This window comes from Lytechinus pictus, chromosome 2, assembly GCF_037042905.1.
Source record: "Lytechinus pictus isolate F3 Inbred chromosome 2, Lp3.0, whole genome shotgun sequence".
NCBI lineage: Eukaryota > Metazoa > Echinodermata > Echinoidea > Temnopleuroida > Toxopneustidae > Lytechinus > Lytechinus pictus.
The window spans coordinates 5,494,488-5,518,219 of record NC_087246.1 but is presented as its reverse complement, the minus strand read 5'-3'; the positions used below and the strand labels follow the sequence as shown (position 1 = coordinate 5,518,219).

At 37.8% G+C, this 23,732-nt stretch overlaps 1 protein-coding gene across 1 annotated transcript; it reads left to right on the top strand.

Moving 5' to 3' along the window:
- Positions 1 to 7,358: 7,358 nt before the first annotated feature.
- LOC129254948 (uncharacterized) lies at positions 7,359 to 23,295 on the top strand. The gene is made up of 3 exons (XM_064107944.1): positions 7,359 to 7,487; positions 14,246 to 14,480; positions 15,610 to 23,295. Exons 2-3 carry the CDS (start codon positions 14,444 to 14,446, stop codon positions 16,881 to 16,883), a joined length of 1,311 nt encoding a protein of 436 aa, XP_063964014.1. The 5' UTR covers positions 7,359 to 7,487; positions 14,246 to 14,443; the 3' UTR covers positions 16,884 to 23,295.
- Positions 23,296 to 23,732: the final 437 nt, after the last annotated feature.

Below are 23,732 nucleotides of genomic sequence, written 5' to 3'. Positions count from 1 at the left end.
TGAAAAAAACCCTCTTTGGATCGGGAATCCCTGAAGAATTATCGTCCAGTTTGCAATCTTATTTTCAATTTACCTACTCGGTCTTCGCCTTATTTTTCATAATCACCCTGTTCATAACCATATTTATGCCGATGATATACAGGTTTTTGTTTCTTTTCCACCGGACCAAATTCAAGCTTCCCAAGCTTTGCGCAATTTCGAAAATTGCATTTCTGCTATTGACACCTGGATGAAATCAAATTCACTCCAACTGAACCACAGTAAATGTGAGTTCATGCTTTTTGGCTCCAATTAAATCTCAATTAAGTAAAGTTAACATAGACTCCATTTTCATTGCTGGTAATCCTGTTCCTCTCTCTGATTCTTGCCGCAATCTTGGTGTCATTTTCGATTCCCAAATGTCAATGTCAGATCAGGTCACAAGTATTTGTAAATCTGTCCGCTATAAATCGCGTAACATTGGTTTCATTCGAAAATATTTAACTCGTTCTGCAACAGAGAAACTTGTGCACTCACTCATCTCCTCACGTCTTGATTTCGGCAATAGTCTTGTCTTTAATATACATGACTCTAAAATTACCCGACTTCAAAAACTTCAGAATTCAGCAGCTCGCATTGTTTCTCTGTCAATCTGTCGATCACATCACTCCTGTTCTTAAAGACCTCCATTGGTTGCCCATAAAGGATCGCATAGTTTTCAAAATTCTACTTTTGGTTTATCATAATCATCAATGGATCCGCACCCTATTACAACAAGTCTCTTATACACCACTATCAACCTGCACGCACACTGCGATCATCCCAGTCTAGTCTCTAAAGCCCCTTTCACAATTGACGTACGACATGTTTACGACCACCTGCAACAGTTTTTTCTTGTTGTTGCACGATCGATCCCTTGGTGTCTTGCGAGCACTCGCAGTCGTTGTAGACGATCGCACAAACTCGATGTGGTCGGAGGTGATCGTGACTGGTCGCATCTGAACTTTGAACATGTTCAAAATCCAAACGCGATCAAATACGATTGATTCACTCGCAACAGGTCGTACCATCGGTCGGGCGATCATCGTGTGAGTGTTGTTCAACGTTGTACGACTTGGTGCGAGAGGTGGCACAACTAAGTATAGTCGCATTTAGTCGACTGGAGGTCGTACAACACTTGCACATGTGCTGGAGACCTACAGAGACCAGTGTTGCGACTGGGTGCGATAATATAAGACTGTTGCAAGACCGATCGAAATTACGGCTTACAACATTCCACTACCGTTGCTTTCGCATGTATGCGACCGTTCAGCCCCTTTCACAATTGACGTCCGACCAGTTTACGACCGCCTGCAACAGTTTTTTCTTGGTGTTGCACGATCGATCTCCTGGTGTCTTGCGAGCACTCGCAGTCGTTGTAGACGGTCGCACGAACTCGAGGTGGTCGTGACTGGTCACATCTGAACTTTGAACATGTTCAAAATCCAAACGCGATCAAATACGATCGATTCACTCGCATCAGGCCGTACCCGGGGTCGTACCATCGGTCGGGCGATCATCGTGCGAGTGTTGTTCAACGTTGTACGACTTGGTGCGAGAGGTGGCACAACTAAGTAGTCGCATTTACTTGACTGGAGGTCGTACAACACTTGCACATGTGCAAGCGACCTACATGTACAGAGACCTGTCTTGCGACTGGTTGCGATGATAATATGGGCCATAAGACTGTTGCAAGACCGATCGCAACGGCTTACAACATTGCACTACCGTTTCATTCGCATGTATGCGACCGTTCCACTCGCAATCCCTCGTGCAACACTCGCATGTGATCGCACGAGCACAATAAGAGTATATGCGACTTACTCGTGCAACGGGGTTTACTGGTTGTTTTGTTATACGACAGCTGTTGCAACTGTGAAAGCCTCTGTGCGATCTTATGAGATGACTAGCGATTGATGCCTGTTGCAGCCTGTCGCACGACCAAAAGGTCGCAAATGATCGTACGTCAATTGTGAAAGGGGCTTTACATATTCCACTATCTAAAAAATCCTGGGGCGATCGAGCCTTTGCTCATGCCGGACCAGCCCTGTGGAATTCACTACCACAAGAGCTGAAGAACTCAAACTCTGCAGCATCCTTTAAGGGCAATCTAAAATTGCATTTGTTCACCAGCAGGTACTAGGTTTGAAGACAGATATTTTTCCTCATTTTGTAATTTACCCTTTCTTGTACTTCTCTTTACTTTTATGTTTTGCTCTCTTCTAATTAAGCTCCTTGAGCATTTAATCAAAATGGAAAAGACGCTATCTAAATAATACGTATTATTATCATTATGTATTATACTAGATTGAATAACAATTATAATTCTTTGCTCAAGAAACATACAATGTAAATGAGGTATGAAGAGGAAGAAGATGAAAAGAGGAAGAAGAGGAGAAGGAAGACGACGACGAAGAAGAAGATGAAGAGCAATGGCTTACAGATGGGGGGGGGGTCACGTCCAATTAAGAAAAAAAGAGAAAAGGAAAGAAAAGAAAAGAAAAGTGAAAAAAAAAAGAGGAACGATGAGAAGGGGAGAACAGGAGGAGAGATGGTTTGGAAACGATTTTGCAGATGTATCAGACATGAAACTATTTGCAGCATTTGATAATTGGCAATTAACCACGCGACGAGATCTAGTATTACTGTAATACCCCTTTCATAAACCTATCCTCCAATTAGCCGCCTAATAGTAATGCGGATAATTCAATAAAAATTGCGTTCACAAACTCCGAAAATTATCCGCATTATTTTTACGAGCGCCCGTCCTGAAAAAGGCGGATAATCGTCATGACAACTGGACACGCCCCCTCCGATGCGGTTGTGTTGGAAAAGGGTGACCTTGTGACCGCACCATGGCAATTATCCGCATTATTTGGAAATACGTTCATAAACTCAAAATCTTGTCCCGATGCTGCTATTATGCGGATAATTGCAGCATCAAACTAATGCGGATAACTCTGGTCCTCCTCCGATTTTACGACCAAATTATGCTGCTATTAGCCGCATAATTGGGTTTATGAAAGGGGTATTAGATCTTGTTTGGTATATCGGCCGGTCTCATGGTATATAGCTGCAGAATATCAACTCATGATGTCCAAATTGTAGTTTGTGATAATATCCTGATTGTGGGGCATATCATTATGAAAAGGTGTGAAGTGAACATAGGCAGATCCAGGGGCGAAGTGCCCCCCCCCCCCATTGGAAGCGCAAATAAAGAAAAATGCTGAGAAAAGCACGCAAAAAGAAAAGGGTAGGAGAAAAAAAGAAAGAGAAGAGGAAAGAAAAAATTAATAACATAAGGTGAGGGAAAAAATCTTCCAGGTCACTATAGATTTTTTTTCGCACGCGCTTCGCGCTCGCATTGCCCATTCAATTAGATACATAATTTATCTTGTTCAATTGGATTAAATGACGCTTAAAATGTCACATTTTAAAGAAAGTATACAAAAACAAATTTCAGCCCGCACACATATAAGTCTTTCATTATTTTTTTTATTTGCACGTCCTGTTCACAGTGGTTCATGATTTTTTAAAAGTTCACGTAGCAAATTGTTGCGATTTCACGTCAGAATATGAATTTCAAAAAAAGTTCAGCTCGCGCTGCGCGTGAGAGAGCACTGTTTGATTAACGAGGTAGGCATACATCATGGTCATAGTTAAGAAATGTAAAAAAGAAGAGAGAGAAAATACTTATATTATTATATAATATAATTATTAAAACTCCTTAAAATGTTTAAACTTTCAGGTCTGAACAGGCGCGGATCCAGCCGGATTAGACACTACAATAGGGACATATTGTTTTGGGTTTTTTGCAAACATTCACCTGGATCCAAGCCTTGGTCTCACTCTGGATACCAAATATCCCCACAAATAAAAAAATAGCTCGCACTTCGCACCCGCATTATTTATTTAGGCCTTGTATGAGAAATTTCATCTTATTTGTATAAATAAATATAAGTCGTATTTAAACTTCAGTCTTTAGTATAAGAATACGCCATCAAAATAAATAAATCAGCTTTTAGCAGCCGATCAGAAAAAAAAATATGGATGAAAATATTTTTCCAACCGGCCAGGTCCCCTTATTGACAAAAGCTGGGTCAGCCCCTGGATAGTGTATAGGCGTGCACCAAAAGTAGGTTTTTAGACACTGTGTGAGGCACGCCATTTGGCGAAAGCATAATATTTCCCCAGATCTTGAGAGACTTGCCTCATGTTTTAAAATGGTTACTGTCATTTTTATACGGACAAAAAGTAATACACATTTTCTCTTCTCGATCCCTGACTTGGAATCCCAGATATACCTCTTTAGTGCTAGGAGATAATGGAAAAATGCAACAAAGAGTAACCCATCCCCTTTTCAAACTACTTAAAACAAAAATTCACAAAAAAAAACTTTGCGGGGTAGTTTCATCGATCATCGTCCATCTTCTGTGTGAAAATCTTATCGGATTAGTCAAGTCGGGAAGGGGGCAATAATTTTCACTTTTCGCTTTTCATTTTGTGCGACATATGAAAGAACTTTTGCTTATTAATGTTTCGATCGATTGTTTGATCATTATAAGCCATTCAAACCATTACTATAGCATTCACATTTAGGGGGCTTGTGAAACAGGATGTGCATCCTAAACTCCATGAATATATTTAAAATATCATAAGATATTTCAGGAAAATATATTTACCAGAATCGGTAGACTAGCTTAGCCGGGGTAATATAGGAGCGCCTTGAGCACCTAGCAAGGTGGATACGTGCGCTATACAAATCCTATATTATATATATATATATATATATATATATATATATAATCACAAATGGTTTAGAAAATGCCGTATAAATAAAATCATAGATTTTAAAAGGAGCATAGCTCTCAAAAATGAAAGGTAAGTCACACTCTTCGTCAGTGCTCATGATATGACAAAAAAAGAGAATTCAAAATCCGTTTCTGAAACAGTCGTGAAAAACTGTTTCAGAAACGGATTTTGAATTCTCTTTTTTTGTCACATCATGAGCACTGACGAAGAGTGTGACTTTACCTTTCATTTTTGAGAGCTATGCTCCTTTTAAAATCTATGATTTTATTTATACGGCATTTTCTAAACCATTTGTGATTATTTTATTCCATATGCCGAAGAAGACTATTTATATTATATAGAGTGCGTCCCACAAAAAACGAAACTGATTTATCGATGATTTATAATAACTTAATCACAAATACAATAGACAAATAATGACGTACCATTTTAAAGCTTAGAATCGCCTCTTTTATATGAAATTACTTAGATTATTTCCCATTCACGTATGAGTGAGCAAAAACAATTTGAAGAGGGGTTGGCGGGCTGTATCTTGGTTTCAAAAAGAAAACCTTTAAAAAGTTCAATATCTCTTCTCTAATTTGATACCTCAATTACAGAAAATGGCCAAGAAATAACAAATTCTGGTTATTTGAAATAAGGCCTGAATTTCATTCATTTCATAAAATGAAGAGGTTTTACAAGCTAGCGTTCAGAATCACTCGACACTCCTTATGTGTTGACGATCAGTCATGCATTCCGTGCGATAGATTCTGTGGGAAACCGCTGAAAACACGTTTATTTAATGAAATTATGGAAATACAAGCATTGTTTCGAGGGAACATAACTTTTTTACTTCTTGACAAATTTCTGTGATTAAGGTATCAAATGAAAAAGCAGATATTGAACTTTTTGGGCACGTGATATATATAATCAGTTTATCAGTTAATTACCCAGCTATATATTCGAGGAGCATCAACGGTGTCATGTCAAGCTATAATATTATATATATATATATATATATATATATATATTTACTTATATATATATAAACTCCTCGAAAATCCTCGAAAAACTCCTCGAAAATCCCTCATCGGTTTTAGTAAATATTAATGTGTGAATGATACCAATGAATATAGATCGTTTAGGTTTTTTTTAATGATATACCCTACATAATATTATGATTATGTTTCACATGGAGGTGCAGTGCCTTGAAATGTGGGGCAAGGTCAAAATTCAAAAGTTGCAAAATGACAGAATATCGAAAGTCACTGTTCTTTTTTTTCCATGGTGATGAGTGAGTTTCTCAGCGGTTTCTTTTGTTTTCATGCACCTTAACATCAACATTAACATGGAATCAAGCACACCTCTGCACATGCAAGCAAACACAAACATGCATGGGTATTTGTGAACCAAGACTCAAACCATATTATCTCACAGAACCATCACTACATAGGCCTAAACCACAACAAAAACATACAAAATAAGAAGCAGGGGTTTGATTTGAATGGATTTTCATCTCTATTGACACAGACAAAAGAATCATGTTCTTTATTGACCCTTCATGACTATTTCTGCTCGTTTTGCAGCTTTTCAATTCAGATCTCATCCAACCCTTTTGAATCCTGCTCTGTTCGTGATGGCATGATCATAACAAGCATGGTATCACTTTAAAGAAAATTAAATGGTCTTTTGAATGATATTAAATATGTATTGTGTAAAATTAGGAGTTGGGAGAAATTAATGGCTAAACTCAGATTCTTTATAGACCCTTCATGACTATTTCTGCTCGTTTTGCAGCTTTTCAATGCCGACCTCATCTAACACTTTTGAATTCTGCTCTTTTCGTGATTGCATGCTCATAACAATCATGAATTATCATTTTAAAGAGAATTAAATGAAGAATGATGTCATATGTATTGTGTAAAATTGGGAGTTGGGAGAAATTAATGGCCAAACTCAGATTTCCAAACGTTTTTGAGGGGTTAATATATATATATATATAATCCACATATGAATAGTGCAAAACACCATGTTAAGAGTGCTCGACTATATAGGAACAATAAACAAACAAGTAAAAATACTTCATGCACTACAGATCTGTTTCGTAGGAACAGCAAGAACGCCGCTCCCACTCTTCAGGTACAAAGTGAAGTGATATATATACATAGAAGTTTGTAAATAAACACCAACCAAGTTTTGTCCTTTCCATGAACAATCACATTTATATCACATGCTTTTATTAACAATTATCATTTTTATATATTGAATTGTTTTTTGGCAAAGATTTTATGAAATTCTATAGGATATACACAACGAACCGTTTAGTTAGCGCGCTTATCTGCCCTTTTCCACGAATAATCATTTAGCAATTTTGACAATTCTTTACTAATGTATAGACTCCTAATATATTTTATCACCAAATGGTTTGACGTCGCATTATGGAGTTTCCTTAATTGCCGACGACACCTCCTGCGACTGGGGCGGTAAATCTGGAGCATCGAGTTAAATACGTACTCTATAATCTGGAGATATTGAAGCGCGCCATCATATTCAACAACAACAACTACATGTAGCGGTACCGTAATACTACAGGCAGGACCGTGGATGTCAGATGTCTTGGTATCAAAATTCTTTCATACTTTTCTTGTGAATATCTAACGTCAGATATGAATCAGGTAATTATATTGTGTTATGTCGTCCCCCTTTTTTATTTTGTCACGGCGAATGTAGAATGTGTAAATGTGTAAATCAGTAGGCCGTATGACTTTAATGTGTTCGAAATAACTCTGACTCTGTTTGACCTAACCCAGGGAGCTCCGGCCCGCCAAGCGGGCCGGAGCCCAGGAGCTAGAAGTCCACTGTGCATTTACACATACATAGACACGGCCCGGGACTTAGCCTGGAGGCGTCTGAGGAGTAAAAGTCATATACTCTACGTATGGTTACTCCCCGAACGCCTGGCGTTGCTACATATAGGCTCCCACACACCGAGGGAAAAGGCAACTATAAAAATTATTCCCTAGTTACTAATGAAAAATAAATTGCAACTGTATGGAAATTAGTAATTTTGGTCACAAAAAGACAAAGTGATCTGGCAGCCGTCTGTTTCGATTTTTTTTAAAAATTTCTCCTCATACACAGACGGATCGCTAGCGTGTCGCCACCATTAGGGGAGGTACAATGCAAATTCCCCCCGACGGGGCTCATCGATTTTTGTCTTTATTTCATAAATATAGGCCTATATGAAAATGAATGGACAAATATGCGAATTAATATTCCCTCTTGGGCTTGGCATTTATTGCCAAAAACGAGGGAAAAAATAAAGTTAAAAGGAAAAAAAACAGCAACTTACCTCGGCTGTCGTGTAGCTCCTAATTCACTCGTTCATCTGAAGTCGATATAACACACAAACATATGCCGTTGGAAGAACTTCAACTGCGTATCAAAACCATTGGCCAATCAGATCATCTCTTTTACGTCGGGTTTATGAATACTAAAATTCTTGACGTTTTTTCCCTTTTCCTTTATCTCTTTCTCTTTCGTTTTCTCTCTTTTTTGTTTTACTTTTCTTTTTATTTTTTATTTCCCCTTTTTTCTTTTGTTTCTTTGACTGCTCCTTTCTTTTCCCCTTCTGTAATGTGTGACGTAAAGGTCATGGGGCGGAGTCTGACTTTCGTCGGCCACTTTTTCATGAATTATTCATTACCAAGATGGCTGCCCACTAGTCCGAGTCGCAAGTGTCAACTTTCAGAGTTAATCCCCTGATTGCCAGTTTTAAAGCGGGAATTTAGGGTAAGAAACTGTCGTTACTTATATACATTTTCAGCTATAGGTGCATATGAATGAACTTTTGGTGGAAAATATCGCGGTATCGAGGTCTAGCCATAGTCCTACCTGTAGATTCCCCACAGGCAGGATGGTTGCAGTGAACAAGTGAATCTACCCCACTCACATGTATTGCGAGGTTACTATTAGTATACTAACCTCGCACCACGAACCGGTTTGGCAGTGGATTTCTAACTAGTGGGTCGCGCGTGCTGGGATCTCACTTCTTGGGTCCACAACACACGACTTCTATGGCTTGAATTTTCTGTGCGCGGCGGCATGTAATGAACCCTTGGGTGAATCTACCCTAGTCCCGTGTCTATGTGTAAATGCACGATGGACTCCTGGGCTCCGGCCCGCTTTGGGGGCCGGAGCTCCCTGGGTTATGTGTGACCTGGTCCGGTTGGTCCCATTAATAATATTGCTGGACGGTACGACCAGAGACAAAGACACAGTCAGGAGGCGCGGCTGTAACGTTAGACAACTTAACTACCGTAAGTAACGGTCTATTAACCGCACCTTTTTCTCGGCGGGATAGAAGCAAAAGTCGGGGGTGCAGTTTATCCACGGTGACGGGTCGGAGCCAGCCCGCCGTAACCCCTCCCAAACATGTAAGACGTCTGCCAGTTCACAACACATCGAGTGGCCGGGCGTAGCAGCCCAGGGCAATGTCGTTTAGAGGGGTATGAGCCGCGGGTAATGGGAAGCGATTATTACGATCTTAATCAAATATTGTCCATAACAAACGCACCCACCTTCATGACACTAATTTCGACTTTATTCTTGATTCAAAGCAGCAAAGTACCCTGGCTAAGTTCAAAGAGAAACCAAGCATACTCGGTAATATTTTGTCACAGCTGAGCGAGAGTTGAGCGAGCTGAGAGCTAGCTTGCGTTGTATTGTGGTTGTATAGTGCGACTTAAGCTGGCGCTATTTATTTTAACCCCTCCCGGCCGCGAAAGTCCCGTTTCGCGCCAGCTTATTTTTTCTTTCTCGTTTGCTTTTCATAAGATACCATGTACACCACGTACGAGAAAGACGGCACGAAGCCGTAAAAACAATTGGGAAAAATTCAAATTTCTTTGTTTCTTGAACCTTCCTGTAATCTCGTATCCAAAATTCATGCTAAGACATCGAATGCTAGACAAATTCTGAAAGTGATTGTGAGGTTGTGATGCAAGAAATGTGAATGTTTCTTCCTCCTACGCCGGGAAAGACAAATCATAATTAGATGTACTGCTGGTACCGTATCGTAGTTTGCAATGTAAGAACGGCAGTGCTGTGTGTGTGTACACTGTGACTGTGAGGTGAGTGTGTAAGTGGACAATATTGTCGGGACTTTTCTTTCTTGCTAACATTTAGATGAATTGATCAAGAACAGCAGATTTCCGCATACTGGTAATCTCTTTGGATACCTTGAAATCTTTAACTGAGTTTTTGTTTCTTCGTACATCAAATACATGTAAATGTTAGAAGGATTTTTTTTTTTTTTAAAGTCCAAAGTTGGGGGTGCGGTTAATCCACGGGTGCGGTTTATAGTCCGTTACTTACGGTACATGTAACAAGGGTTCATATGAGCTGATCCTTCCACTTTGGAGATTCCTGGAGTCCAGATAAAACAATTCCGTGACCATGCGATTGCACAAAATAAATTATTTCTGCGAAATCTAAATCTAATCAAATTGTTCCATTATTTTCACTACTTACCGATCGATATGAAGTCCCTTCGGCGACTTATTTTTTTAGCACTCTGTTCCTTAGACCAAAAGCTTCGGTCTCTGTTATATTCAACGTTCTTGCCAGGTTCATTTTGACGCTTGGCGGCGCGACGCAAGCCGCTCAGTAGACAGGAATAACCGTCGTTTCTGGGGATTTATTTAACAATTTTTGACATTTTACTATAATCCCCATTCACCGACAGTAGTGTGTTAGTGCTCAATTCGGGCGACCGGTTTTTGTCAAGATTTTTATTTTCTATATCATCTTGAACGAAGGCCCACTATTTTCGTTAGACTCTTATCTTTGTTTTGATACTATACATATTCTAAGAAAATATCGAAAATATACGTTACCGATGATTTGTTCCTTATTTTGTAAATTTTTCTTCCGGAGAGGAAAAAATGGCAGCCGTGTGTTGCTGCCCTCTACGTTCAACGTCTACAAGCGCAAAACAGTGGCACTAATTGCGATATATAGCGACTGGTGAATACGTCTGTAAGGATGATGACGTCATCAAAGATGGCAACTTACGTTGACCAACGAAAGGATCGAAGATGACTATGTTTTGATAATCGTTTGAAAGGAATTGGCGGTAATTGCGGTCTGAGGTATGATATTTCTGAATTTTATATATTTTTTCGTAAGTTTGGATGTAATTTCTTTTTTATAATGTGACATTTTATGTAAAAAAAAAACGATCTGAAAATCGGGTTTCCGCCGAATGTTAGATCTAACGTTATTGCTAATACGTTGTCTGTACGTACGGGCCTCCAAGCTCTTCAGTCTATGTATTGGTGAGTGAGCCAACGCAGTTAAGCGGAACAACCAAAATACAGAGACTGAAGCTTTTGGTCTAGCCGCTCAGCTGCCTCGGTGCGTGCTTCAGATTGATCTAGATAAGCTGGTGGAGTGGTCAGAGAAATGGCAACTAAGCTTAAATGCATCTAAGTGAAGTCTCTACATGTACCGTAAGTAACGGACTATAAACCGCACCCGTGGATTAAACGCACCCCCAACTTTGGACAAAAAAAAAAAAAAATCATATTCTCTTTTTAAATCCTTCTCACATTTACATGCATATTTGAGGTACCAAGAAACGAAAACTAAGTCTAAGTTACAGATTTCAAAGTATCAAAAGAGATTACTGGTATACGGAAATCTGCTGTTCTTGACCAATTCATCTACGAATGATAGCAAGAAAGAAAGGTTCCGACATTATTGGCCACTTACACACTCACCTCACAGTGTACACACACACACACAGCATTCACTGCTGTTAAAGTACGATACATCACATCACGATATCATCAAATTATGCTACAGCTACCGTGTCTTTCCAGTGTAGGAGAGGAAGAAACATTCACATTTCCCACATCACAACCTTACTATCACTTTCAGAATTTGTCTAGCATTCGATGTCTTAGCATGAATTTTGGATACAGGATTACAGGAAGGTTCAAGAAACAAAGAAATTGGCATTTTTTCAGTAGTTTATTTTACGGCTTCGTGCCGTCTCTCATGTGTGGTGGTATTTTATGAAAAGCAAACAGGAAAGAAAAAAATAAGCTGGCACGCGGGCAGTAATTTTGTTACGGGACTTTGGGGGATCGAGGTGAGGGGGTAAAATGAATAGCGCCAGCTTAAGTTGCACTATAACCACAATACAACGCATGATATGCAAGCTCTCACTCTCGCTCGGCTGTGACAAAATATTACCGTGTATGCTTGGCATCTGTTTGAACTTAGCTAGGGAACTTCGCTGCTTTGAATCAATGACTTAAGAATAAAGTCCAAATTAGTATCACGAAGGTAGGTGCGTTTGTTAATCAAACTTTTATGGACAATATTTGATTAAGATCGTAATAATCGCTTCCCATTACCCACGGCTCATACACCTCTAAACGACATTGCCCTCGGCGGCTACGCCCGGCCACTCGATGTGTTGTGAACTGGCAGACGTCTACGGTACGTGTTCGGAAGGGGTTATGACAGGCTGCTAATTATTATTTTCTTGAGTCTTTCTCTAGCCTTGTCATCATAACAGACCGCCGTTCAGAGGGAAATGGACTTTTTTTTTTTCAGGCCGAGTCTGGCTCAGACCTATCACCGTGCATAAACCGCACCCCCGACTTTTGCTTCTATCCCGCCGAGAAAAAGGTGCGGTTAATAGACCGTTACTTACGGTACACATTGGAAAGCAGGGCATACACTTTCAGTACCAGATTAATGACACTGTGCTTGAAAAAGAAAGAAACTTGGGAGTTATCATTGACTCTGATTTGAAGTTCCATTCCATGTTGCATGTGCCGTATTGAAAGCCAACCACGTACATGCTCTGATCAGGCGTAATTGCATTTATAGAGATAAAGCTACCATCGTTAAATTGTACAAAGCATTGGTTAGACCCTCTTTTGAGTATGGAAATGCTATTTGGCACCAAAGGTATGTTTGTGACCTGAAAGCCATTAAAAAATTCCAGCACCGTGCTACCAAGTTGGTGCCATCATTGAAAGATCTAGACTACGGAAAAGGCTGCATTCTATGAAGTTACCTTCCATTCAGTACAGAATGCGAAGAGGGGAAATAATAGAGACATACAAGATCATCAATGACATCAACGATTTGAACAAGGACATGTTCTTTACATCTGCAATCTGCATCAACACAGACAACACATGGACCTCCATGTAAACTGTAGTATGTGAAGAGAAGCAGACTTGATGTTAGAAAAATGTATACTTTCAGTGCCAGAGTTGTAAATGACTGGAAATTTTTGCCGGCAGAGATAGTTACTGCATCAACATTGAACAGATTCAAATCACAGTTAGACAAGTTTTGGTCTGCAGTGAAACTCACCCTTGGGAACAGTAATTCTGGCACAGCACACTGGCACTAATTATTTAGTTAGATGGAGATAGCCACAGTGATAGACCTAGAAACCCAACTGCATAATTAATTGCATTATTTTATGGAAAATACATTGTAATATTGCATTGAGTGAATAAATATTGATAAACATATATTTGGAAATAATTTAGGCTCTGCATTTTGTTTGGGAATTAAAAAAAGCGAAATTTTAACTGAATTTTTGAATTACTAACCATACTTTTTCAACCTTAATTTTGTACATTGACCTCTATAGGTGCATATCTCCATATTTTCACCACACAGGATGTTTGCAATAGCAAAGCTTTGCTGTTGGGGACATTGGCACCAATTACTAAATGTGTAAATATTTTTGCGCATTCGCGGCCGATCAGCAATTCACGAAATCCACAAAAATAAAACCCCCGCGAAAATAACAGCTTATACTGTAATAAGGTAATAAAGTCTCTACCACAAGTGATGGTTCGTGTAGGCTCCACTACACTTCACTACCATATTCATGAGTATTCCTATAGATCAGGATCGTTTTGCTATTTGCATATTCATTTATCCGATCTCGATCTATATGAATACTCATGAATATTCATGATCTTGAGCTGCGATCCCCTTTGTCACTCGGAGTATCAAAGTGAGTTTTGCACCTTGATGGTTCTGGTAGGTGTAGCGGTAGTGAAGTGAAGTGGAGCCTCAACAAACCATCACTTGAGGTAGCAAGTCCCCTGCTAGTGCGGGTTACTGTAGTTGTGGGGAGGGAGTTGAATTCATTTTTGTCGGATATTTGTGCACATAACTCTAAACATATTTTTTTCACAGGTCATGTTTTGATGAGATGGCAAGTGAGAAAATTTAATTAATTTATCCTTTTTCCTAAATTTCTTAATTTTTTTCTGCTACCCCTTCTCTGCTTCACCCCCTTTCTCTTTTTCACTCTCACTTCTCTCTATGTTCTGTAGTAATACCTACCCTGATGACATTCTTGATGTACTTTTCATACTATTTGCAGTGGCAAGTCTGCACTAGTTGTTGATTAAACCTGCCAGCTAGCCGGCCAACACAAGTGACCATTCCCTTGATGAGCTGGTAGATGACATACTCTGTTCACTCACAATCTGTAGAGTCAAGAGATCAGACATGGATGGGTGATGCATCACATAAGACTAGAGAGAGCCTGGTTTGAGTTCACTGTTGTAGTTAAACCAATATGGGTTTGTGCTTCTCATCCTGCAAAGGTCTACATGGTGGGTATTATTATTGTAAAGAGTTCCTCTCTGATAAATGCCGTTCAAATTGTATTCCATGTAGACATTATTTCCTGTGGACCAAATAGGGAATGATTTAAATCAGTAGTATATGTTGTATTCGTAATTGGCAATATCCCGAATGTGTCACAATATTACTTCTTATTCTTATATTACATATTCAATAAAAAATGCAGCAATCAAATTTATTTTATTACTGGTGTGATGATTATACATTCATGACACTTCATTTCTTCTACATGTAGGCACTGTGACATCTTCCTTCTAGAAACCATTGAATAACAAAAAGGACTCTCTCTCTTCTTATTTCAGGGACCATTCAATTTGTTCTTTATCTATAAGTTGTGAAACCTTGAATTTGAATTTTGAGGATAAACACATGTATGTAGTACCCTCTCTCTTGTTAAATATTCTGTGCAAACACATCTTATAAATATAGTACTGCATTTCAGAAAACTGAACAAAGACTAAATGTGTAGGAAATGGTGACAAAATTGATATAGGCCTATGACTCCTATCCCTTTTTTTTTGGGGGGGGGGGGGATTGGGTTTTTAGGATCTATTTCCAAATGATTTTGATATACATTGTAAATTTGCTAAATATTTTGGCTTTATATCACGTGCAGAGGACAGTTTCAGGAAGTACACATTCAGTTGAATGTATATTATGTTTGTCAATTGGTGTGTATCTATATATGTGGTTTTCACTCATTTGTTCCCCGTGCCCCAAAACAAATTCTGTGTATTTTTACATGACAATAGATTTTCTTGAATCTTAAATGTTCATGAAACTGGAATATTGACCAACACTTGATAAGGTGATTTGCCAAACTGTATCACCACTCACCCACTACACTCATACCTATGTGTATGAATTATTAATGCATAATTACACACGTGTTTTGTTGATTTTTTAATACAAATGGAGTGAATGGAATTTCATATTTGTACATTAGTGATGTGATAGAAAAAGCACAGGATGATATTAAAAAAATCTAAATCGATTGTAAATGAGTGCAATCTCCTTAGTTTGCTAGCTCTAAACATAGATGTCCAATGATCAGTGAAGGAATTACAACTATATTACAATGTTTGTTTTTTATGATAGATGGAGAAACTGGAAATGCCAATACAACGAATGCTCGCCAGGATGTTGAAGATGGTCAGATAGCAAGTGGAGAAGAGGAACGTGGAGAGCAGCAAATCGCTAAAGATGAACAGAATGCAACTGAAAATCTGAATGAAGATGATGATGTAATTGAAGTTCATCAGGTGGATAAAGATAGTTTCAAAGATGAAGACGAGTTGGATAGAAAGAAACCAAATGGTGAAGATGACCCAGTGATTATTGATGAAGAAAAGTTAAGGGAAGATGAGCATAATATACATGTAGGTAATGATGACCAGATAGGTAACCAAGTAGTTGAAGAGAACAAAACAGTTAAAGATGTTGAGGTTGTTCAGGTAGGTCAAGGGGATGTGATTGAACAACACAACATAAACACAAGTGATAAACAAACACATGAAGTTGAAGACCATAAGATAAGTGAAGAAGAGTACTTCGCACAGCTTTGCAGGAAGTATTCTAAAGACAATCCCATCCCAAAAGAGGAAGCTGAACTCTTCCTCAAAGAATTGGCCTTTCCTTTGCCAACCATGCCTCATCTCACCTTGAGCGAAGATATCATAGCTGGCAAAAGAATCTTCATAATTGGTGATGTCCATGGTTGCTATGACAACCTTCTAGCCCTCTTGCACATAGCTGATATTGACAAGGATCCTAACGCCCTGATGATTTTTGTTGGAGACATCGTCAACAAGGGTCCCAAGACCTGCGAAGTACTCAACTTTGTCCGTTCATCAAACTCTTACTGTGTCATGGGAAACCATGAACGATCTGCAGTCCGGAAACTGCGTCTGATGAAGTTGAATATAGGATATGAGCCTAAAGCCTCCAAGCAATGGCTGTATGATCTGGATGAAAGTGATTATGAGTACTTAAAGGAACTACCATACACCATTAGTATACCTAGCCTCAATGCTATCATTGTCCATGGAGGGCTACTTCCTGGCAAACCCTTGGAGGAGCATACACAGGATGAGATGCTCTTGATGAGGAACATCATTGTTGAAGGCAAGGAGCTGAAAGCCACCAAGCATATCACTCACGGACAGCTTTGGGGAGAGCTCTGGAAAGGTCCTCAACATGTCTACTTTGGTCACCATTCGCTCGAGGGACTCCAGCGATACCCGTACGCAACTGGGCTGGATACCGGTTGCGTTTACCACGGATCACTCACAGGTGTCTTTCTTACTGGAGATAAGAAGTTAGTCTCTGTAAAAAATGAGGGTTGCAGAAATGAGGAAGTGAATCAAATTTAAGGAAGCTATTCTAAATACAGGGATGTAGTCCAGACCAATCTTGTGATGAACCAAAAACTCAGATTTCTGCTATATGTCAAATTCTTGAAGGTACTATTCATTGTATGTGAATGATATTTGTAAAGGTCACTGCTAATAAAAAAATGATCCACCAAAATATTTAAAGGTGAAAAACAGTTCACCCTATCATATTAATTTTTTTTCTTTGGGTTTTAATAGGTGATTAGTGTTGGCGAATATCATTCTTATATGTAGCCCATCCTAATAAAGAACATTAGCAGCTCTTTCATGATCATCTGTCTCTTCTCTATACTCTTTATATTATAAGACAAATCAATTTTCCTGCAAATACTCTTGGTCCTGCAGTTCTCCAAGACTGGAAGAAATTAACAGATAAAGGAGCTACACATGTAGTATTACTTTCATCAATATTACTTCATGCAAGGTACCAGAATTTCTTGTCATGTATTCCTTTGTATTTTGAGACAATTTGCATGCTTTAAAGTCCTATCCTTGCAGTATTTTAAAGTACCTCCAAGAAATTGTAAAATTTGACCTAAAGGCCCTTTCCCAAATGATCCCCGCTCAGTTCGCGAACGCCTGCAACATTTGTTTCCCGGTGTTGCACGATTGATTGCTTAGTGTATTGCAGGCAATCGCACAAACCAGCTGTGGTCGCAAGTGGTTGCATCTGAACTGAACATTTGCTCAACGTTGCATGACTTGATGCGAGAGTTGGAGTGATTAAGTATACACATTTAGTCGACTAGAAGTTGTGCAACACTTACATGTTGCGCTAGTGACCTACAGAAACCAGTCTTGCGACTAGGTGCAATAATATCTGGACCATGAGATTGTTGCATAACCGATTGCAATGCAGCTTACAACGTTGCATTACCATTGCCCGACTGCATGTGCAACATGGTCCTCCTCTTATAATTTCCTCTTCTCTATAATCAGAGGGCTGTGTGTTCGGATCCCACAATGTTCCCTCACACATTGCTGTACCAGATTCAAAGGTCACTATGTTTTCTCTTAATGCACCATGGTGGTCTGGTGTTATGTCTTATCATGAAAAGCTGCCTTCTTGAAGTTTTGTGGATGGGTATTCATTAATAAAATAATCATGCCAAAATTTAGCGTGTTTGTCAGCAGGTTTTCTGTATAATGATTTGGATTATTATGAGTTCATAAAAACAAATTCTGTGCATAGCGTGCACAATTAGTTTGCATAATAATTAAAAATTGATTTTATGTTTTTGCATAGGCTCAGGTCTTTACTACATCTCTGTCAAGATACATCTCTGTAAAAAAAAAAACACACTTATTTTAGTATACTACAACCCAAGCAGTCCTCTTTGATCGCTCTAGTCCAATAGTTGTGAAGATTGTATTATGCACTTGCAGAAGTCATAGCCTATGACATAGGATTACTTTACCAAAGATGGTTGCAAACACGTAAATTTCATGTTTGTGAAGTACTTACTAAACTCTTCTATTAAAGGGAGACTTGATTTTCTTGCAATAAATATCTGGTGCACATTGAGTGTTAGTGATGGGCTTTGTTTACAATTGGCTAGATTCACTCAAATGTTTTTTTTTATGAAATCAATTATGAACAATCTGTATCACAGTATTTACATTATGCATGATTTGCCAGATAAATTCACAAAATATTTATGTTAAAGATTTTTTTTAATATATAGATTTGCAATATAACTGGATAATCTAGAAAATGTTTGACAACTTTTGAAGATCAAAGCTGTAAAATTGAAGTTTTTTTCAGGCTGTAGTGTATTGCCTTCCCCCCTTCACATTTTAGAGATGTGGAATGGAACTGGATGATAAAAGAAAGTGGACGCCACAGTTATACTTCTTCATCCATGTACAGTAAGATTATACATGCAACTCTCTCAAATCTGACCTGGTTAATGTATTGGAGGACATGAGAGGAAGCTCTTTATGTTGACTATTTTTACATAGAACCTTGAAGGAGTGGAGATTCCATCCCCTTGGTGTGATAGAATGGGCAATAACAGGACAAGTAGTTGTAAATAATCCATTCTTGACTTTCTTTAACAATGTGGTTAAGAGTTGTGTTTTAACATACAAATTAACATGTACTCTGTTGAAGGATTTGGTGTTGTTAAATATAAGAAAATTCCTTAGAACAAAGGTTTTACCTGTTGGCCTCACTGCATGCTGTATTTCACTGTACTTAGCTTTGATTTTGGCAAGTCCTCATGTACTGGACATCAACTCCATATGTGACCTACTGCCTCAAAACAAAGAATAAATCACCAGGCAAGGTGTATATCTAGCCAAAATAGTAATTTGGTCTACAAAAATGAAAATGTAGAAAAAAATTAGCTTCTTTGAAAGAGTAATGTTTCTTTCCAGATTGTCACATTTTGAAGACGTAAAGTTAGATACAAAAGTTTCTTTCAGACGTATTTTTTTTCTGGACTTAAAAGTTTTGCCCAGCTTGCACAGAATGTGCTTATCATGCTTGAGTGAAGCTCGCACTGTTCTTATTCTTCGAAGCATTCACTGAATTTAGTTTGAATCGAGTATTAGTGTGCACAAAGTTTAGTGACTATGTTCTGTATTCTGAACACAACTTTAAACTTGTGGTTTAACAATGGAGAGTCAATTGGGGCACGAATCCAAATAGTAAACATTCAATACATGACACCCAAATTGTTCATAATTGCATGGGAATGATAACTGAAGTACCTTTCTTTATTATGAAAGCAAAGGGAAACAAAATAGTCACATAAGAAATACACAATATAAACATAATTTTTTAATTTTTGGCTTCCCATAATTTTAGCACAGAGTTAGACCGTGGTCTAAGTTAAACCTGACTTCAGAATATGGGCCAATTAGTTTATATGATGCTTGATTGCACATAATAATCAATATAATCAAACATACAATGTAGAAATCATTCATATGATCAAATGCTTAGCTTTGTGTTAACTGGCCCTGTATTGACTAGTTCTTATCATTTTGATGCATAGGATTTGCATTTTTAAACTCAATATTGGCCCGTATTCTTAAGTCAGGTTTAACTTAGACCATGGTCTAACTCTGCTAAAATTATGGGACGCCAAAAGTGTCAAATTTTTTATTAAGTTGTATGTTTAATGTGCTCTTTCCCGATTCATCGATGGTGAAGACAATGATCTATTTATACTTCCTAGACAATTATGAATGGTTTGAGAGCCAATTGAGCTGAAATACGATATCTCTATCGTTAGTGATTTATGTAACAATTGGCTATCCATACTTAAACCACAACTTTAAACTTGAGTTTAAGTTAAACCCGGCTTCAGAATACGGGCCAATGAAAAAAATCTTTGAGGCAGTGGCCACATAATGTATATACTTTATATTCTCTCTGTTCTGGAAACAGTGGTCATGGAGATGATGGTAATGATCAGGGATATAATATGCAAGGTATTAGGATAACTTTATTGGGTCTTTGACTCCTAGGATCTAGTCAATGTCATTCAAGACTTCAACCAGGTTTAAATGTAAATTCAAGGAACTGGTAGAGTACCGGGAGTTGCATGTATTTATTCAGGTTCAGGGTATTATTGGAGTGCCTTGCACTGTATTATCACAAACATCTTGATCATTACCATGAAGACAGCATTAGTAGGAAACGTTCATAAGCACACCATTATTATGACGATCATCTCTCGCATTATATTCATCATTACGTCTATGGTATAACTATGGGGGGGGGGGTTGATTAATCAAAAATTTGTTTACAAGAGTTAATGGTTTTTGTTTTTATTTATTTATCTATATTTTGGGAGGGGGTAGAGTAGAATGCCTTCGGGATTGTTTCTAGTTATTACTAATACTTGGGGTGCTTGGAGACAAGTGCATAGTGGTGTAGAAATGATCATGTTCAATATTACAGCTCAAGTATCTTAACATTGATTGCAAATGCAGTATTGAAATAGAGGCCTGATGGTAGATTGAAGTCAATTCCTAATCTGAAGAATGATCACCTCCAGGAATGTATGTGTCAGAGCAGTGCTCCTGCACCTCCTAGTTGACTACTTGTAATCAAAAAGTTGCCTTTTGTATGTTTGTAAAGGGAAAGTAGGAAGGCCCTTTAGATGAAAGATAAGAACTTAGTTAACGTTAATTTTACTTTATGAAAATCTTGTTAGATGGGCCCTAGAATGTACATTTAGAATGGTAATTGATTTTTTGGTTGGGGGGGGGGCACAGATTAACAAGAAGATTATTACAAATTAGAATATGAGTAGGTTCATAAATAGGCACATTTAGTAAAGGTTGAATTGAACTTTTAAGACTTAAATACGGTGCGTAAATGATATGCTACGCGCATATATGCAGTAGTAAGTGTAATTTTCTCAGTTGCTATGGCAAAAAGCACATGCATTAGTCGCTGACATCAGGGTTGTCGGATCGCAAGGTGTGCGTCGTCGAGGCTTACGACTACCTTGCGAATCAAGCTCCCCTTACTCTGTCGCAGACCAGTCGGGTCATAAATGGGGTGTCCTTTAGATTGAGTATACATGTATGTACATGAAATGTACTTGTATTTGTACATGTTGCTTAGTGAAGAGAGGAAAAGAAGAGTGGGTAATAACTGTCAATAAAGCAAGTACTACTTTTTTATTGCTCATGAAATAGCAAATTGCAGATATTTTGACTATTTTTTTGTCTTGCATGATGGTGGAATTTGAGATATTCTCTGCATCATGTGATAGTTCATATTATTTGCATATTTATAAATGATTAGAACAATTTAATAGACTTCATACATGTATACCACCGGCATAGATACAGTTATATGATGTCACATTATTCAAGGGGAGGGGGCAATGGTGGGTTGTCAAAAAATATAGATCAGCCACCCCCCCCCCCCAATTTATGCAATAGATTCGCTGCTTGAGTCTATGCCAGAGATGTATGTTAGTATTTTTTTTGTTGTGGCAAAATATTCTAGCCTTTACAAAAATATCACCTTGTGCCTTGAGTGGTTGTTAAATGCCAACTCTTGTAATCACTGACTTTTTATAGTATTGTGTGTTAATTTATTTAAAGGGATATTCCACTCTAAAAATATGATTATTTGAAAAGAATCAGTAAATTACATGACCAAAACAGGAAAACTATTGACCCAATTCTTTATTGAAAATATTTTTAACATGCACGTCAAAGGAAATGTTAAAAATTTTTTTTTGAAACTCATAGGAATACATGGAGCTATGCGTAAATTCATGAATCTGAGTCGAGGGTTATTTTTATAGCTGAATCCTAGAAAGCAATGTTAAATTCCCATGGAAATCTTATTTTGCTTTCAAAAATATGATTTTTTAGGATAAGCGATCTGAGTTTTTGCGTCGAGAGGTTGGCACTCTGATGAAGAGTCTTTCTACACTAATATGATTGTGGATGAATTAGAGCTGTTTATAATTGCATAATTGACAAGCTTGCCATCCATTTGCCTTTGCACTGAATTAAATGAAATTCTCAATCTTTTCTTTATGATGGATTGTTGATTTTACTTCTGAGCAGAGATGCATACATGAATTGAAACACAATCTGACTGGTGATATATAAATCATGAAGGGAAAATGATAAACTCATATCTGAGGGGTATTTAGAGAACTCTTTATGCTTTTTCAGGTACAGGTATTTCAAGAGTTATCCTATTCCTTTTAATTGAAAGTTGTTACTTGGTTGAACTTTTAAACATTTCCTAGTACCGTAGCTCCAAATTAAAATCAATAAAATTACATCAGTTCTGAAGTGAAAAAGAAATACATGTATTTTCTGCTTCTAATAGATAACATAATTTTAGAGTTGACGAGCCCTTTATTTGGGATAAGGTGGAAAGCATGTATAGTTTTACAGGGTCTTAATACAGATAATTTAAAAAAGAAATGTATACAAATATTATATTGAAAACATTATTAAGTCACTCTTGCCTATGATTATGCACTGGGGGTCTTTTACAAAGACTTAAGTAATAGAGTCGCATGTAAATGCTTAATTGCATGTGTTTTTAAAAGGCATGCCAAGTCAAGTGGACACGCACTACCTATTGATGAATAAGATTGCACGTTTATTTTATATATACATGTTGGCATTTACGTGCAACTCTAAGTCATACTAATATCTTTGTGAAACATCCCCCAAATCATGTATGAAATATGATAATAACATATTTTAAAGTAAAAAGGGCTTAGATGCCTGTACATCTCACTGATATAGACATGGAAGGGGTGATGTCCATGTACTTGGTGTGCAACAACAAAAAATAATAATGAGATTCATTATTCGAAAGTTTGTTGAACTCCGCTGTATTTTGAAAAAAAATTGAATGTTATTATGAACCCTCCCTTTTGTTCAATTTTAGAAGAAAAAAAATGATAATTGGATTTTTCAGTTATTGTGTGAACTGTGATAAATGTTCCTTGTCAATTTGGATCTAATCCGTGTGCATGGGAAATTAGATAATTTACTAGTTTAAAGGCCTACTTTTTTAGCACAACTGACCAAATTTGCCACAGATCACAGTGCACTCTTAAATTTGTACGAGTTTAATTTCAGATTTTCATACCCCCACGTTTCACTGACTTCAGCAGATGTACATATATTATCTTGAAAACAAGGTAAACAAGTATTATCCATGAAGCATTTAAAATGCAATTCATTTTTTAAATTGACAATGCAATCATTGCTTGATGCATTTTGATACAAGTGTTGAAATAAATGTTAAGAAAGTGATTCATTGGGAAATTTTCTTTACTTAAAAAATATATGTATTAAAAAACATTTCAAAGATCTAAGCGT

What these genes read in the sequence shown, in the direction of transcription:
- LOC129254948 (XM_064107944.1), top strand. Translation starts at nt 14,444, where the DNA reads ATGGGTTTGTGCTTCTCATCCTGCAAAGGTCTACATG. An exon ending in ATCCTGCAAAGGTCTACATG is followed by an intron (nt 14,481 to 15,609) that starts GTGGGTATTATT and finishes TTTTTATGATAG; the next exon opens with ATGGAGAAACTGGAAATGCC.